Below are 13,867 nucleotides of genomic sequence, written 5' to 3'. Positions count from 1 at the left end.
GTTCTCAGGAAAAGAAAGCACCGAGAGCTGCTCTGTTTTCTTCTAGCTGCTTTCCCTGGGTGGTGAGGGCTGGGGGCAGCAAGTCGCTCCGGCCCAGAAGGAGCAGGGAGCTGCCCCTACCCGGTGGAGGCATGGTGGCAGTGTGAGGGAGGCAGCCCACGGGCCTGGCACTGGAAGATGTCGGGCAGAGAGCCCCCTGCCCTGGAGGAGGACGGCAGCGATGGGCGGGTGGGTGAGATGAAGGCTTCGGCACAGCCCCCCAACAGTATCAGTGTGCGGGGGGTCTCCTACACCGTCAGGTAGGACTGGGGAGGGTGGCAGGGGGAGCCCCCACCTGCTGGGAGCTGCCCTGACCTGGGGATGGAGGGGAGAGGGGCAGGGACAGGTGGGCTGCGGGCTTGGCTTTGGCCCCGTGAAGACTGGCGGCCATTTTAGGGCCACCTGCTGCACGGTGCTGGGCCGCCACCTCAGGGTGGGGTGGGTGGCTCGGGGGAGGCAGGGCAGGTCTCTTCTCCAGAGCCAGGAGTTTTTCTTCAAATGTATTTGAAGAAGATGCTGTAAAGTGGATTTCCCATGCTTGTGTGCTTCACGCAAAGCTTTTTACATCTTCGGTGTTTCTTCCTTTCTGATGTTTGTTTTCCAAGAGAGCGTGTTGGCCCCTGGTGGAATGTTCCTTTGTACCATAAAAAATGGACTCGGCAAATACTTAAAGATGTTTCATTTCACATAGAGAGTGGCCAGATTATGGGGATTTTAGGAAATTCTGGTAAGTTGTTCTTGTACCTTTAAACGTATAAAATCAGAGTTAATACTGGAGACTTCCATGGTAGCCTGAATGTGACTGAGGTCTGTGCTTTAAATACTGAAATTGCAATTGCTTTTAACCTTTGCTTTGCGAAAACATGGCACTTGTTTTCAGAGTTCCATCTTCTAACTGGCAATTGTAACTTCAGTAAGATATTAGGTTACCTCTAAACCCAAATGGTCCACTATGAAGTGTGAATTTGTGTGAAATAAATGCTAATTCACACACACTGTCTAGGTTTCCATTTACTTCCCTATTTCTTTAACATTACTGAGGAAAAATGATTTCTTGTTTTCATGTCTTCATCCAAGTGAGGCTATCACACTTGAGATTGCAAAATTCATCTCATCATATGATTAATTTCTTTTGTTTGAAAGGATCTGGGAAAACAACACTTTTAGATGCAATATCAGGAAGACTGGGACATAAAGACAGTTTCTTTGGAGAAGTATATGTGAACGGCCGTCATCTGAAGAAGGAACAGTTTAGAGACTGCTTCTCTTATGTACCACAGGTTAATCTTCTCATTTGTTTCTGTATGCTGTACTTCCTCCTGTGTTTAAAAAAAAAAAAAGTGAAAATTCCTATTGTAATGCACTATTGTACTCTGACTGCAATTTTGCAATTTCAGTAGTAAATTTAGTGTTAAACAGTTAATAAAATGCATGAGTGAAAAAAAGTGTGTGAGCAAAAGCAGTATCTTAATTCCTACTGACCTAACTCCTGCTTCCTTCATCTCTTTTTAGAATGATGCTTTGCTAAGCTTCCTCACCATACAAGAGTCTCTGACCTACACAGCTTTACTTGCTCTTCAGAAATGCTCCAACAGTGTCATCAAAAAGAAGGTCTGTATTTTATCATCTTCCACCAGAAACGCAGATATGACATCATGTAATGCTTTCACTGGCAGTTTTATGTTTAAGAGGTTTCTTAATCCTTATTCTGCGGCTGAGGAGAAATCCTTCTCCTGAGCCAGGAGTAGAACACAGACTCCTTGGTGCTCAGCACCTCCACAGGGAGCTTGTGGTGATGCCTTGAGGAACAGCCAATATGATGGGACAAAACTCTTCAGCCCAAAGCTGCAGCAGTTAACTGCTGCCCTAGGTGCTGCTATAATATAGCATATAGAGTTCAGCTCCTCTTTGGTATCTAGAAGACGTGCCTCTCTGGGGTGCCTGAGGCCATGTATGCTGGCGAGTCTCATGAACAGCAGAGATGACTTTGGCACTATTCTGGCTCCTTAGGTGCTCTCCCACTAACCAGGGCAGCCCTGAAAAGCGCTACTATGCTCCTTACAAGCTACCTTCTTCATAAAACAGGCGTGTTTCTGATCTACTAGAGGGCTCTTTTTGTCCTCTGTTGAGAGTAAAGATCAGATGTGCCCGATCAAAGGCGCTAGCTTTCTGTCTTCTCTCTTCACCTATTTTCCATTCAGTATTTCGTACTGCCCCCAAATTGATTTGCCTTTCTGCTCCCTTATTTTGGAAGCAAGACTAGTACATTATGTTTAATGGCATAACTTCTAGCACCACCTCCAAAATGCTTTTCTCCTAATGCCAACTGAAGCTAAAATTCTACTCATTTTAGAAGAAATAGAAATTAAAATGCATTTTAAACACTAATTGAAATACTGTTTTAAAAATAATCAAATTGAAATGAGGCCAAGTACCTTCCAACTAGAATGGATGAAAGTAGCATATTGGGAAAGTCTTAGCTTAAAATTATGCCTTTTTTCCTTTTTTTTCCTTTTTTTTTTTTCCCCGGAGTATCTGAGTTGGACAGTAATTAGTCTTTCTAAATTGTAATTATTTTTCAGGTAGATGCAGTTATGGCTGAGCTGAGTCTTAGCCACATTGCTGACAAAATAATTGGAAGCCATATTTTTGTAGGAATTTCTGGAGGTGAGAGGCGTCGTGTTTCAATTGCAGCCCAGCTATTACAAGATCCAAGTAAGTACCACTGCGTGGATTTTCAGAGTAAAGCAGAGCAGTGTCACTTTGTGCACCCGCTATGGACCTTCATAAACCACTTCAAAATACAAAAGCATTTTTGTTCTATAATTCAGCAAAAGCTAGTCTAGCAATAACGGAGAAGGATGAGCAGTAATTCAGGTCTGCCATTAATCTATTAGTTGGTCTTGGAAATCAGTGAATTTTAAAATCTTAGGGACTTGAACCTATGTTTAGACCTGAACTTATCCATTTTACTTTTTTCTGGGCTCCCTCTTCCCACGTATGAAATGTTGGTTGATGCGTTGATTGATGGTTTATTGAACCAATTAGAGCTGTACATAAGCAAGCACTGAGTTTTTGTAGTGGGGTAGCTGTCATTGAACCATGTATGTGTGAGTGCCACGTACGTGTCAGAGTCAAAACAACAGTCAGCAAGTGAACTTTGCTCACTTGGAAAGTATACAAACAAAACAGAGTAAAATTGCTCAAGAGAATAATAGCCCTCATGTTGTATTTCCCTTGCTAAGAATCCAAATATTGATGCATGCCATGCTCTCTATGTGGTTGCAGTTTTACTGTAAAGAAAAACAAGTCAGATGAATGAAAAAGCAGAGTAGGAGAGTGAGTAGGAGGATTAGCCATGGGAAACAGCACTGTAAATTGCATCACTTTTAAGATGGTTTCTTAAAGGTGCTAGAATCTTGCAGAGCCGATGCATACCATCCATTTCTTAGACTCCAGAGTCCTTATAGCACTGCAGATGCACCAGGACTACACACCAGGCAGGAGGGAGAACTTAGATTCCATGGGTACTGTGTGCTAATGGTGATGCCTGGACAGTTCACTGGAAGTATTCATTGCTCACTAAGCTCATGTTACAGTAATTCTGTGTAAATAAACCTGTAAGTTCTCCTCCCTCCTCCTTAAACCCTAACTGAGGTTGAGTTGCCCTCTTCTGTACTTTATCTTATCTATGTGAAAACAATCAATTTGACTGTAACTATTACCTTTCGACGTGCAATAAAATGATAAAGAAAATGAAGTTAAAAAAACACCACTGCTCTCATTTATGGAATTATACATGCCGTATTTTAATATAACTCTTAATTTGTTCACAAATAATTCAATATGTATAAATATCTTTAATTAAGATGATAACTTCAGGTTAACTATGTCAGTTATATTTATATTTGTATACATGATGAATTTTATCATAGAAGCAAGTGTAGACATCAAATCTGTTTGAGTAATTTTCTGATTTCACCTGAACATAGAAAAAAGATTATGCTGTGATCTTGCTGTAGTTCTTTGTCCTTATTCCTAGTAGCTGAAACTGAACCACTGAAGCTAACTAAAGATGAAATATCAAGTCACAATAATAACTGTGCATGCTCTGCTTACACGTGGAACTTCACATGTAAAGTAATTTCCACAGTATTTGTCAAAATGTCTTGAAATGCAGAAGCCATAACATTTGCTCTCTGTTTGCCTGAGTTTTAATGCTATTTCTTGTCGTTTCACAGAGGTCATGCTACTTGATGAACCAACAACAGGGCTGGATTGCCTGACTGCAAACCAGATTGTCTCGCTGCTCTCAGAGCTTGCACACAAAGACAGGATTGTGATTATTACAATTCATCAGCCTCGCTCAGAACTCTTCAGGGTAAATTACATCTACTTGCTACTTTCTCTTTTACTAGCCTTTTTGTACTTAAGTTCTTTTCAGGATAAAAGGACAAGGTCCAGTATAGTTGCCTCAAAAAGCTCCTTTACTTCCTCCCTGTGTAAATACAGCCTTGTCTTTTTAACCTTGCAGCGCTGGCCTTCTGCCGCGTGCAGGGCGTGCTGGGACACACGCTGCTCTGTGCCAGTAGTGCAGAAGCTGACTGTGCACATGACATTTGTGATACGAAGCTACCCAAATAAAATACTGGGAGAAGCCATGTAAATCCCTCAGGTGTGCTGGCACTGTAAAAAGTAGCGCTTTATTAATATGTATTGATATTTTGGTAACACTTGCAGTTCAAGACAGAAGTGACAGTGGATTTAAAGTGGCCCTGGTGTCTTGGGAATATGGGCTGGCCACAGCTGGTGGGAACCCTGTCCTGGCAAACATACACCCAAATAACAGTGCTGTTGAAGTCCTTAAGTAATTCAGGATAATGTTCCCAAAATTTGGGGGATTGTGCAGGTAGAGGCTATTAAATGCCGAACGAGGTCAGTCAGTAAGTGAAGGTGCGGTTAGAAGTGAAGTCCACAGCTCTCACTCCTGTTTGTGGGTTACCTCTGTATGCTGCTGGCTCTGATTTGAGAAGCACTGGTTTTAAGAGCTTACAAATGTGTCATCGTGCATAACCATTAAGAGGAGTGAGGGAACGGACAAACTTCCTTTGACAGAAATATACTAAGGAAGTTTGAATGTGTCAAAACTACTTTTCCTGTCAAAGCATTTTTCTTACCAAGACAAAGCTGTACTCAAGAATTAATGTATTTCTTCTCAGTACGTGTTGCTACAATGCTAATTTGCCCCCACAGTTATTTGACAAAATAGCCATCATGAGCTTTGGAGAAATGGTTTTCTGTGGGAACCCTCTGGAAATGATCACATTTTTTAGCAACTGTGGCTATTCGTGTCCTGAACAATCAAATCCTTTTGACTTCTATGGTAAGTTTATCTAAGTTGCTTTGGTAAGAATATGGGCTTTCTTTAGACAAACAAGTTGTTTTCTTCTCCAAGTTAAAGATCTTTTTCCAAAAGTGTGTTGAAAGTGTGTTTGAAATTTTCCCTGACCTTATAATTGTGCTCAGCTCGGAGGAGAGAGAGAGATGGGCCCATGGTCATCCATATGTCCACAGACAACATAAAAACAACACAAGTTTGCAGTAGGACTGAAAGACAGCAGAAAGGAGTTAACTACCAATAAAAAAGGAATCTCGTCTTCATGAAACCTGTGAGCACCTGACAGCATCTCCCTATGGCTGTCCATTGGACGTAAGAATACCAATTTCATCCCCAAACTGTGGAAAGTCTTGTGCTCTCACAGACTTTTGTAATGCCAAGCAACTGAACACGGTTGTTACATGGAGGGAAGGGTAGAAAAAATACAGGATGACCAAAGGATGAATTTCTAGGCATTCACTGTTTGAGATTTTAGAATGTTTTGGGAGTTTCTAGTACTAGGGTGAACTACTGGAGCAGAAGGTATGGGTGCTTCAGGAGGTAATGATAGCAAGCTGTTTGCATACTCTTTTTTTTTTTTTTAACCAATTCAGGATCAAAAAAATGTCTGCAAGAGATTTTAAAAATGAGGCTTGGTTACACTGCAGGGCATCTGAGTACCTGATCGAGTGGAAAAATGTTTGAAGAACATGTAAACGTGTTTGTGTGTGTGTCTCTGCACATGTACGTGTGCGAGTGCTCATATATCTTATATAGTTTGTAGGCTGATTTCTAACAACACAGCTGAACAATAACCAGAGAATTTGACCAATCCAAAAAACTGTGTTCAGAAACAGCACATTGAGAGGAGGCAGTGTTTTTCTATTGTCTAGGTGGCATCCTAACTAAATTCAGAGAGAAGAGAGGATGGTTGTTGACATGACGCTGGAATGGGATGAAGCTGAAAATACTGGTGTGACAGTGAGGATAATTTTGTCTTCATGAATTTGAATAGTCTTGAAATGCATAGATGATTTGAGATTTAGACCCACATTTAAAACAGCTTGGTAAAGAAAGTACTGCATTCTTCAAATGTCAACCTTTGAATGTGACAAGAAAAGGAAAAAATACAGTTTAGAGCAAAGAATCATCAGAATATTTAGTCTTCGGAAAATTGGTAGTTTATATTTTTTGTGTGATTTAATGATGTGAATGAAGGCACAGATTCTGATGTCATTTACACCAAAAGTAGAGGAAAATAAGATCTGATGTACTGAGCATGGATTATATTATTGTAAAGTTGCACATTGTAAAAGTGCAAATGGATGATAGGCATTAGATATTTGGTCCAGAAGTGAAGTCTTCAGTTTATGCTTACCGTTGAATAAAATTATGCTAAATTCCAGCTTTCAGAACACCAGGATGTATTCATAAGCTTAATTTGGGTTCTGAGGACAAATTAATACTCTTGGACAAGGGCTACAGATACCCTTTGCTGTTGTATTTTGAAGTTGAGCATAACACTAAAACTGAAATCTAAGGACGATACGAACCTTAAAAACAGGTAACTTAATACTGACATATCAGCAGACATGGACAAATAATATAAAAACCTGAGAACAAGAGTCTGGTTTTTGAAATGTCAAATAAATCATTGCTATTAGGGTTAAGGAACATGTTTACTACATTTTTGCACTATTGTTGAATCCACATGACTTGTACAAATATCATGCATAAAGTTCCCATCTGCCAGGAAGAGTTGTTGGTGTCAGGAAATAGGTATCGATGGATTTATCAGAAAGGAACATTAATGCCATGAAGTATTCACATTTCATAAACAAATATTACTTGCTGCCATGGAACTTTTCTTTGGCTTTTGCTGAGCCTGCAAGGGGGGGGACTTGGCCTGCACAACATCTTCTAACTTCATGTTAACGTGTAGAAAAGTGTGTGCAGAATGAGCTCAGACTAACTGAAAAATAAAGCTCCAGGGTTATGGAGGAGCAGGCAGAAGACAAGGGAGAATCAGGGAGCTGTATCAGAGTACTTACCTGAAAACCTGAGAGAGACGTGACCAGAAAGCCGTCTTTCCATCCACGTTATTGTTCACCCGCAGCTGGGGATCTGTCTTGCTCTCGGCAGCAGTAGTGCTTCACGGGTAGCACAGCCCTGTGCTGTGCAAGGAGAACACTAACGGTCTGACCAGCACCCCGCTCAGCCCTTGTGTTCCTAGACACAGAACCCAACACCTCAAGGGTCCTACAGGAGCCACAGAACGTGGAGATTTATTGTGGCTGCACATTCGTTTGTTCACACTGCTTCAAACAGAAGGGAGGAGTGAAATAAACTTCACCTCTTGCAAGAGGGGAATAGCTACTAATGGAAAGTGATGTATATATAGTAAAAATTTTGTAAATTTACAGTGGATCTGACTTCTGTGGACACCCGAAGCAAGGAACGTGAACTTGAAACCTACAGTAGGGTTCAGGTAATTACATCAGCCTACAAAAACTCAGAGATCTTTAGCAAAGTACTGACAGCCATTGAAAGAACAAGGTGTATGAAAGATCGGCCACCTATACCATTCAAAAACAAAGACTCACCCGGTGCCTTTTCCAAATTATGGATTCTTTTCCGGTAAGACTTTTTGTTTTGTTTTTTAAAATATTCCTTTGCTTTGTTTTCCTTACCTACTAATCTCTCAGGCTTTTTCTGTGTTTGTGTAAATGCACTTTCTTGGTATTTTGGTCTACCACTTCACTTGCCTATTTTTTTCATACTGCTTTTTTCAGGGACATATTGCATGTAAGATTTCTTCAAAGCTAAATATCCTACCAACGTGGTCAGTCATAGCTAACAAGTATTTTGTTATTGTTCTGTTTCATTTTCAGGAGGATAACAAGAAATTTCTCCAGAGATAAGATGGGCATCATCATGCGTCTCCTCCAGAATCTTCTGTTTGGCTTGTTTGTAGCGTTTTTCCTTCTTAGACTAAGGACTGACGTGGAGAAAGGAGCAGTGCAGGACCGTGTGGGGCTTATCTACCAGTGCGTGAGTGCCCCCCCCTACACAGGGCTGCTCAATGCTGTTGCCCTTTGTGAGTTTCTGTCCTCCGTTCTGTGCAGCAGCAGGTATTGCTGCTGCTATTTTGTAACTAGGAATAAGTATTTTTTGAAGATTAAAAGGATTGTTTAAGGGATCCGTACAGTTTTAGGTAATGTCAGAGTTGATGCAGAAGCATGAAATTCAAAAGTGAAGTTCCTGCAAGCTTCACTATGCAGAATAAGATCAGTGCATCCGAGAAGCTCCAGGTTAACTGCACTTAAGGAAGGAATATGCTCTCATCCCTGCCTCTCCCTTTTTACAGCTGGCCTGTGTGTGGAGGTGCTGTTGTGAACTATGCAGGAACTTGCCCGCATGTAGCATTATGAAGGCAGGACAAAGTCTAGGTTTAAAATTTACCATCTTAAGTAAGATCAAAGCCAAAGACACATGGTAAGGGTGGAAGTACAAACCAGCTTTGACAGCAAGCAAGGATAATTAGATTTAAGACTATTATGTGGTGATTATGTTTTTATTAGAGGGTGTTTCTCTTAGAGCTACCATAGATTAGTCACACAAAGACCAACAGTAGTTTTTATTTACAGCCCTAGAAACTGTTCTGCTCATGTAGGGAGCGTACCCTGCTGTCATCACCTTGAGATCAGAGCACCTCAATAAATTATCCAGTGATGGCATCTTTTCCATGTCTTTAGTTTTTATATACAAAAAGGGAAGACTGGCCAGCAGTTTTCTGATAAATATGCAAAGTTGTTTCAGTGCATGAGATAACTTTTGCTAGAAACAAGTCTTGTTTCTTAATTCAATGATGATTTAATTTATTTCTTGTATATTTAATTATATTTAATCCAGTTCCACCTTTACGTGCTATCAGTGACCAAGAAAGTAAAGATGGCTTGTATAAGAAGTGGCAAATGCTTTTAGCTTATATACTGCACTTCCTGCCCTTCAGTGTCATCAGCGCGGCAATCTTCAGCATCTTTATATACTGGTAAGCACTTGTTGCACCTGTTGGATTGTTGTTTTCGTTATTAATTTCAGTTCCCTTGTCAGCAATAGGCCTCCTGGTGTGGCTTCGTGCTGTTGTCTCTCAGAATCATTCAGATCATTACAGAGAAAGTTTAAGGAAAGATGATGCAATTTTAACTTCTCTTTTTCAGGCAGTGGTAAGACTAGGTGTACATTTCTAGCAGGAGGTGTTAAATAAGATCAGGGACTTGAGCAGCCCTTAAGACTTACCAGTCGTGCCAAAGGCCAGCTGAGTACTGCCGAGGTATTTGCAGGAAGGCTTGGTGTTGCAGTTAGGTCACACTTTGAATATACACAAAGTTTCACATTTCCTTGAGTGTTTGGGATTTACCTACAGCATATGTTTGTGATGAGATCCAGAATCCTCTATTCTACTCTCCAAAGAAAGGCACAAAAGCGGATTTCTGGTACCAAGAGAAAGGATTTGATAGTAAAAATTGCTTCCCCTGTACATTAATTTCCTCACATCATTGTGAAATATACCACAGAATTTGGTGATGAAATATTTTATCCTTTAATTGTTTCACCTGTCAGATAGGTCTGGCATTCTTCATTCCTGTTCAATTAATTTCCCCTCTTCTGCTTGCTTATTCTGAATTTAATACAGTCCACGGTTGCTATAGTAAGGTAATAGCAAGGTAGTGAGGGACCCATTTTTATCCTTCAGTCTTTTTCTGAGTTGTTTTCCTCATTGTGAAAGGAGTGGTGTGTACGGCACTAGAGATTATTTTTGTTTTCAAGTGGCAGCTGATGTCTGCAAAATGAGTTTGGTGACTTCACGCCTGCTGGTTTCCCCTTTCACACCACGGAGCTTGAATCCAGTGGGCAGTAGCATTAGACTTGGTAGACTTGGCAGTGCTAGGCTAACGGTTGGACCTGGTGATCTTAGAGATCTTTCCCCACCTGAGTGATTCTGTGATGCTAATTAGACGACAGTCTCTAGTAAAGCATGTACCAACGACTGGCAGGCTTGGTGGTACATGAGCATGGTGCCCATGAGCATCACGAGCCTCTGTTTGTCACTTAATCCTTACCAGACAGGAAATTTGTATGGCCACAGACTTTCCCCTTGTGCTTTGGTAGCTTCAACCACAATCAACAGTAAAGCTCTTGGTTCTAGCTAGCAGGTAATATTTACTGCTGTTAGCCTTTGCGTGTCTTTGCTGTCTCGTAGTTGTTTGAAAGCCATCAGTAAGCGAAGTGTCAGAGTGACTTTGTAGTGCCCTTAGGCCTCTGAGGTCTGGCAGCTCCTGTGAAATTTTGAAGATTGGACCTGTGCAGGGCTAAACTTTTCTCAACAGGAGAGGCTTTGCTCTTTTGGAGAGGCTTTTATAGCCTCTGGTGTGTGCTCTTACAAGCCGTTTTGTCTCTGAGTTTGTGTATGCAGGCACATAGAGGCAGAACCGAACTCTTACCAGATCAGGCACGCGACAGGTCCGGCCAAGACCAAGTACAGCCACTTCTGTACGGCAGTCAACTTAACGCACTCTATTTGTGCATTTTCCCAGCTAAGGATGCCTCTGGGAAATGCTCTAACAGTGTATGTTATCCTACCATTCTATTGCTGTCATTTTCTCTTTTTTCTTTTCTTTTCATTTTGTTTTTCATCTGTTTCTACTCCTGCCCCAGATTTACTAGTCTGGCTCTGCATAGCTCATAGTAAGAAGTATTAGAGCACTTCAGAAAAGGTGATACTTTAATGCTAGGACTTTTGGAGAGCTGTTCTTTCTGTACCAAGCTGTGATTAGAGGTTGCTAAATACCCGCTCGCTCAGTGAGTGTTTAATACTTGAAGAGTCAATGTTCAGCCACCTATTTATAATAGAGATTATTTCAGTATTACATGCAAAAAATGCTACAGAAAAAACTGTGAGAAAATTAATAGTTCTATTTTAAGATCATGGTTCAAGCATGGTGCATTATAAAAAAGACAGAGGGCCCTGAGCAACGAAGATGAAAGTAGTGTTGAATACCTGCTTGTTAGCTAAGCAGAGTATGCAGTACATACCTAGTATAAGGCAATTTTGGTATGAGGTATTGTGAAAAAAAGAGTAATATGTCACCATATAATAAAAGGTTTTTGTCATCTGTCACATATGCTACAAGGCTGAATTAAGTTTGCCAAGCAATTGCTGGCTTTTCTTAGCTTTTTACTCTTTAGTACAAATTGGGCGTGGTGCTACGTTTCCTTAATTAATTGAGGGAAAAACTAGGAACAGCGTGTTGGTTATTAAAGAGTGTACAAGTCTGGAGGAAGTTGCATTTGGATGAATTACAAGGGTGGTGAATTCAATTAGCTTTCCTTTTGATTAGGATGAGCATATCCATATATCTGTTTTTAGGTTTGCATGCACAGTATCAGAAGTACAAAATTCCCTCCTAATTATCTGCATAAAGATGTTCTTTTCAGATGTGACTTACATAAATAACTTAAATGTATAGACTGTAAAGGTGGGCCAATTTTAGTCTAAATGATATTTAAAGCCATGGTGGTTATCTTGAAATAACACAAATTTCTCCTACAGTTACATCTTTATATACCCCTCTTTAATCTAGATGGAGAAAACCTAATGTGTCTGCACACAGGAAATTAAGTGGATGTCCTTCATGTTAAGGCTCCAAAGAAGACGCAAGGAGTTCAGGGATAAACGGTTTATGTAATGTGCTGTGATTGCAAAAATGAATAAAACCAAGAATAGTGGTTACATTTCAAGTCTAGTACCAAACCCGTGTTTTTAAAAATTTCTTCTGTTCATTTTTTGTACAGGACTGTAGGGTTGTATCCTGATGCTTCCAGATTTGGAATTTTCTTCGCTGTTGTCTTCGCATCTCATGTAATTGGTGAACTACTAACGCTTGTAATGCTTGGTGTGGTTCAAAACCCAAATATAGTCCAAAGTGGAGTGGTGTTGCTTAACTCAGCAGGTGTCGTAGCGGGAACAGGACTTGTAAGGTAGGAAAAAGTTTTATTTATGGTGTTATTATTAAAATAGTCTAGCTATAGAAGGGTTTCATGAACAATCTGTATTGCTTAACTGCAATAATGCACAGGTTGCGATGGAACAAGTACAGCTGTTACCTTCAGAGGAAGAACTACCTAATCATGTTAGACGTACTAAATACAGATGTAGACAAAAACAATAGCTTTAGATATCAGCAAATATGCTAAAATGTTTAATTTTTTCACTGTCTTATTTTGGAAATAAATCGAGGATTTATTCAATTCAAATCAATCAGCTCAGTTAAATTCTTTCAATAATGCCAACATGATTCCATGAAATGCTGTCTGTTTCAAAAAAAACCAAAAAACTGGACCTTTTAGTAACAGTATTTAGTCACAGGTACTAAATACTGGGAATTACAGTTTTAGAAAAAACAGAAAGCTGTTCTCAATTATCTTATTAGTGTTCTTCTCCAGTTTAGTCATTAAAATTTTCAGACACTTTTTTTTTCCTGTATAAAGTCAACTATATAAAAATATTAAATCAACGATTAGTTTTATAAATATGAAGCAACATTAACATTCGTTCGCTGCATCATTGTGCAAATACATGTTTTTGCATGGTAATTACATGAACTTTGATGCGTTTTCCCCTCTCATGTCAGTATTGAAACTATCATTTCTTTGAGAAACATCTCAGAATAAATGTATTATTGTGGAAAACAAAGATGTGTTTCAGATGCCTAGAAAATATGATATGCTCAGCTGTGACCTTTCCAGTGACCATGAAATAAGCTTAACAATACGTCATTAGGTTGTCCTCTAGCTTAAGAGTCTTCACAAATCTGATAATGCTTTGTCTGTTCACAGTAGATCTCAGCTAACATTTGTTTATTAAATAAAACTAGGTTAATATCTAATTAATGTGGTCCTTACCTAATTTCAGGAAGATATACGTTTATAATAACAAGGCAGTTTATTCCTGCTACTGTAGTTTTTTAACTTTTAAAAGTAACTTTTTAAAAAGTATTAGAGTGGTTTCTAGCCTTACCTTACAGTGAAGACATTGCTAATCAATATTATGAATCTCTTTGATAATGAAAGCTCATACACAGTGAGGGATACTTAAAGTGGTATTGAAACTTGGGCTGTTTTTTTGCTGTTATTTAATTATAAAAAGTCTTGCGAACTTTTAGGTGCCAAAATTGCCCAGGCTTGTTGCATAATGTTATTTCAAAATGCTCATATTCTGTTTTCTCTTCTTATTCTTCTTTGCTTTATTTTTGTATTATCATTATTATATCCCATGAATTGTTACAAGGCCTTTTTTAGTTTTGAAGATAGAATGAGGGGTGGTGGTTTCTTACTTTGGAACCAACACTTTTGTTTGTAGTGTTTATATTGCTTCTTGCCCTTTCCAGT

General features: G+C 39.7%; 1 protein-coding gene across 1 annotated transcript in view; it reads left to right on the top strand.

The window, feature by feature from the left end:
* Positions 1–51: 51 nt before the first annotated feature.
* The window catches only part of ABCG5 (ATP binding cassette subfamily G member 5), a 16,329-nt gene continuing 2,513 nt past the window's right edge, over positions 52–13,867 (top strand). Inside the window, exons 1-11 of the mRNA XM_013173871.3 lie at positions 52–299; positions 645–766; positions 1,183–1,319; positions 1,552–1,650; positions 2,622–2,754; positions 4,281–4,420; positions 5,293–5,422; positions 7,840–8,053; positions 8,308–8,513; positions 9,329–9,467; positions 12,272–12,457. Of these exons, the coding sequence (XP_013029325.3) occupies positions 178–299; positions 645–766; positions 1,183–1,319; positions 1,552–1,650; positions 2,622–2,754; positions 4,281–4,420; positions 5,293–5,422; positions 7,840–8,053; positions 8,308–8,513; positions 9,329–9,467; positions 12,272–12,457 (1,628 nt within the window). The 5' untranslated portion in view covers positions 52–177. The remainder of the gene's footprint in view (positions 300–644; positions 767–1,182; positions 1,320–1,551; positions 1,651–2,621; positions 2,755–4,280; positions 4,421–5,292; positions 5,423–7,839; positions 8,054–8,307; positions 8,514–9,328; positions 9,468–12,271; positions 12,458–13,867) is intronic.

The sequence above is a fragment of the Anser cygnoides genome, chromosome 3 (assembly GCF_040182565.1).
Source record: "Anser cygnoides isolate HZ-2024a breed goose chromosome 3, Taihu_goose_T2T_genome, whole genome shotgun sequence".
Classification (NCBI taxonomy): Eukaryota; Metazoa; Chordata; class Aves; order Anseriformes; family Anatidae; genus Anser; species Anser cygnoides.
Note: the sequence above shows the minus strand (reverse complement) of the source record. Positions and strands in the feature narration are given on the sequence as shown.